This window comes from Rhinopithecus roxellana, chromosome 10 (genome assembly GCF_007565055.1).
Source record: "Rhinopithecus roxellana isolate Shanxi Qingling chromosome 10, ASM756505v1, whole genome shotgun sequence".
Taxonomy (NCBI): Eukaryota; Metazoa; Chordata; class Mammalia; order Primates; family Cercopithecidae; genus Rhinopithecus; species Rhinopithecus roxellana.
This window is the reverse complement of record NC_044558.1, coordinates 82,876,224-82,880,331: the sequence shown is the minus strand read 5'-3', so window position 1 is coordinate 82,880,331 and position 4,108 is coordinate 82,876,224. Positions and strand designations below refer to the sequence as shown.

General features: G+C 50.4%; 1 protein-coding gene across 1 annotated transcript; it reads right to left on the bottom strand.

Moving 5' to 3' along the window:
• Window positions 1-1,914: 1,914 nt before the first annotated feature.
• On the bottom strand, window positions 1,915-3,634 carry HCAR1 (hydroxycarboxylic acid receptor 1). Its single transcript, XM_010368366.2, has one exon. The coding sequence runs from the start codon at window positions 3,210-3,212 to the stop codon at window positions 2,172-2,174; it is 1,041 nt and encodes a 346-aa protein (XP_010366668.1). The 5' UTR covers window positions 3,213-3,634; the 3' UTR covers window positions 1,915-2,171.
• Window positions 3,635-4,108: the final 474 nt, after the last annotated feature.

Here is a 4,108-nt window from a genome sequence, read left to right as displayed (position 1 = left end):
GACCTCATCTCTACAAAAAAATTTAAAAATTAGTTGAGTGTGGTGGCTCATGCCTGTACTCCCAGCCACTCAAGAGGCTGAGGTGGGAGGATCACTTGAGCCCAGGAGTTTGAGGCTGCAGTGAGCTATGATCATGCCATTGCACTCCAGCCTGGGCAACAGAGTGAGACTCAGTGTCTAAAAACACAATCTGCCCTAAGGTCACAGGCCTAGTAAATGCTTGAGCTGAGATTCCAACTTAGATGCATCTAATGCTCTGTAGCTCGTAGTTTTCATCACTAGGCTGTGCAGTGCCTCTGGAAAAAGGAACAATAGGAACAGCCTAGAGGGGTGTTTTGGGGCCAAAGAACTAGAAGTTGGCAAAGCTTTTTTTTTTTTAGACGGTGTTTCACTCTTGTTGCCCAGTCTGGAGTGCAATGGTGCAATCTCAGCTCACCTCAACCTCCACCTCCTGGGTTCAAGTGATTCTCCTGCCTCAGCCTCCCGAGTAGCTGGGATTACAGGCATGCGCCACCACACAGGGCTAATTTTGTATTTTTAGTAGAGACAAGGTTTCTCCATGTTGGTCAGGCTGGTCTAGAACTCCTGACCTCAGGGGATCCGCCCACCTCAGTCTCCCAAAGTGCTGGGAGTACAGGCTTGAGCCACTGCGCCCGGCCCCCAGAAGTTGGCAAAGTTCTTCAGTGGGGAGAGTATCCTGGGCATTTGAGAGAGTATAAATTAAGGAGTTGAGAACCATGTTCACCACTTTGTGGCTTGAGAAAGGAGCTAGAGTTGGCCTGGAATGTTTCCCCCTAATTCAGGGCAGGGGCAGCTTGTCATTTCATAGAGTCCTCTGTTTTGAGGGGTCCAGGTACACATTTGGGAAGCTCATGTGTATGAGGGAGTTTTGCAATAAGAGTACAACACTGATGTTCACACAGAACAGGTCTAGAAATTATTCCGTGAAAGGATGAAAGCTCTTAACTTATCTGCTCCCACCCCCCAAAAAACTTTACTGTCACACAAGAGTTGACTAATGACCCTCCACTAAAAATTACACAGTATAGTGCTTGCCCCCAAATACGAATTCAGTAAATACTTGGAGAATAAGTAAATGAATAATTTCAATTCACAGTCACATAATAAGTCATCAAAAGCTATTGTAAAAGCAATTGTATTGGACTCAGCACATCCCACTGGAGAAGCCAGGGCAGGGAAAAAGATCCCTCAGCACCTTCTTTGAAATACAAAGATTTGAAAAAGGTCAGAGCAGATTGTTTTGTTGTTGTTCTTCTTGGGCTACCGGGAAGTCACAACAATGACAAAGAAATGTACAGATGTACAAAGAAATGTAAAGATGAAAATTAATAGATCAATACATCCCAATCTAAAGAGCCTTATTCGGCCTGAAATAAAACGTATTGACTGACTTAGCCCGGTTTCTATTTTCTGAGATAAGGAATGATTTAAGGTCAGAGGATAGGAAATGATGCTAATGCCCCCCACCTCCTAAGAGAGAGACTATGCGCCATTTAAACACATATACCCATTTACTTAGCCATTTAAAATAACACAGGGGAAGCCGGGCGCAGTGGCTCATGCCTGTGGTCCCACCACTTTGGGAGGCCGAGGCAGGCGGGTCACCTGAGGTCAGGAGCTTGAGACCAGCCTAGACAACATGGCAAAATCCTGCCTCTACTAAAAATACAAAAATTAGCCAGGTGTGGTGGCAGGAGCCTGTAATCCCATCTACTTGGGAGGCTGAGGCAGGAGAATTGCTTGAACCCGGGAGGCGGAGGTTGCAGTGAGCCGAGATTGTGCCACCGCACTCCAGCCTGGGAGACGGAGCGAGGCTCTGTCTCAAAACAAAAACAAACAACGAAAATTACACAGGGGCTGTGCAGTTCCTAACCCCCCTCCCAACACACACATGCTCCACTTCATGCACATTCTGTCCCCTGCCATCGTAATCAGGTAAGAAAATGCAACCAACTCACTTCAATCAACTAGAACCTCCCCAAAAGGTATAGTTGTGTGAGTTTCATTTCCGACAGCATGAGGATGCAGTTCATGTGTGTGAAGCCGTCTTGCAATAAGAAACGGGGGTGGCATTTTCAAAGCCCCCGACCCCTTACCGAGTTAATTCTAAGTCACCACTCTATCTTCCTCAGTGTTGTCGGTCTGCTTATTCAGTGCCACTCAACAATGTGGGGATCCCACTGCCCATCAGACTGGCTTTGGGAACTATTTGCCACACTGAGGCAACTCTTGCGACCGAGGTTCGAAACTGGCATCTCTTGCAGCCTTTGTGTTTTTGAGTGTCCTGGTTGCTTGGGTTTCAGACTGCAGATTTTGAGCTTGTTGTAGAATTTGGGAAACGAGGGGCTTGAAAAATAGTACACCAGGGGATCCAGCATGCTGTTCATGTAGGTGAAGCTGAGGGTGATGTGCAGGGCCACATGGACAGAGGGATCGCAGGCACTCGAGGGCACCGTCCAGAGGAAATAGAGTCTGGCGGACACGCTGGGCAGGTAGCACGTGATGAACACAACTGCCACCACCATGATGAATCGGGTCGCCTTCTTCATCCGAGCCTGTCTGGCCAGCTGCTGCCTCCGCCTCAGGCTCCAAACAATCTTGAAGGAGCAAAATAAGATGATGCCCAGGGGCAGAAAGAACTCCAGCTGGAACATGATGTCATGCCAGCCATTGGCCGACTCCATGATGAAGCTCTCACAGGAGACAGCTGTCTCCTGCACACAGAGATGGTTCTCCAGCAGAAGATACAGTGTTCCCAGGATGACCAGGGTCCACAGGGTGCAGACGATGCCAGCCGCAGTCCGGTTGGAGATGGTGTTCACCGCGTGGTGGGGGTGGACCACTTTGAAATACCTGTCCACAGCCACCACCGTAAGGAACACGATGCTCCCGGCCCTGTTCATGGCCAACGTGAAGAGCCCCACCCGGCAGGGAATGTCCCCCAAAACCCAGTGTCTACGTCTGAGGTAATAGTCTGTCCGAAAAGGCAGGCAGATCATAAGGAGGAAATCAGCCACGGCCAAGTTGAAAAGGTAAACAGTGCTCGGCTTCCAGGTCTTCATGTGGAAGCAGAAACCACACAGGGCGACCCCATTGCCTAATGCGCCCAGCACAAAGGCCACAATGAGCAGCGGCGGCATCACCTGGGAGATGGTGTCCCCCTCGATGCGGCAGCACGACCCGTTGTACATGGTGGGGACAGAGCAAGTGTCCGGGTGCGGAGCAGCCCAGGGAGTCCCCACAATGACAAAGATGCTTATCGGAGCGTCAGCACTCACCCAGCTGCTGCATATCTGACTTCATCACCCAGGATGCGGGTCCTGTGTGTGTGGGTTGGATGCTGCCACAGCAGCGAGAAGAGAAACTTCAACCAGGAAATGACAGACCCAGGGAAGTCTTTTCTCTGGAGCCCGTCTCATAAGCCGCCTGCCTCTCCGAGAGGCCAAGCCTGGAGCCGGATGAAACTTGGAAATGCCTGCAATTTTGCAAAAGTGGTCATTTCTGAGAGGCGGTAGGGTTGGGGGTATCCGAAGACATTCGTGCCGTAGAGGAGCGATTGGGTCCAGCCCCAGGATAATTTTTATTTTCAGCTTCGCTTTTCCTCCTCGGACTCCGTGCTGGAGAGCACACAAAGCTGCTCAGAAGGCAAGAAAAAAGCTTGTTTGTCCTCCCTCCTGGTGGAGAAATCCAAACATTTCCTGGAGTCATTCTGGGCCCCTGCCTTTGCTTTCCTCCCCTAACCTTTGCCTGACTGCCTTGTCCTCGCCCTCATCCCACGGGGCACTCCCACACGGTGCCAGAGAGGGGAGGCTTTGCTCTGCAGCTCCTCCGGGCCATTTCCTGTGCCCAAAAATACCGCGCTCGAAAACTGGAAGAGTCTGCGGAGAAAAATGTTCTAATCACGATACTTGATGGGTGTTAGAAAAAGTCTTTGACGGGAGTCACCTTTCCCCCCGCTCTATTCCCACCTCCCTGCCCTTTGCATCCTTCCGTGAACCGAAGCCGCCAGTTGCACAACGACCAAGGCCATGAAATAGATCCGAAGCCCACTTCTCACATGTCTGTCTCCACAAAACGGCCTCCTTGG

Bases quoted from the DNA above. Each gene is read 5' to 3' on its own strand.
- HCAR1 (XM_010368366.2), bottom strand. From the start codon at position 3,212: ATGTACAACGGGTCGTGCTGCCGCATCGAGGGGGACACCATCTCCCAG.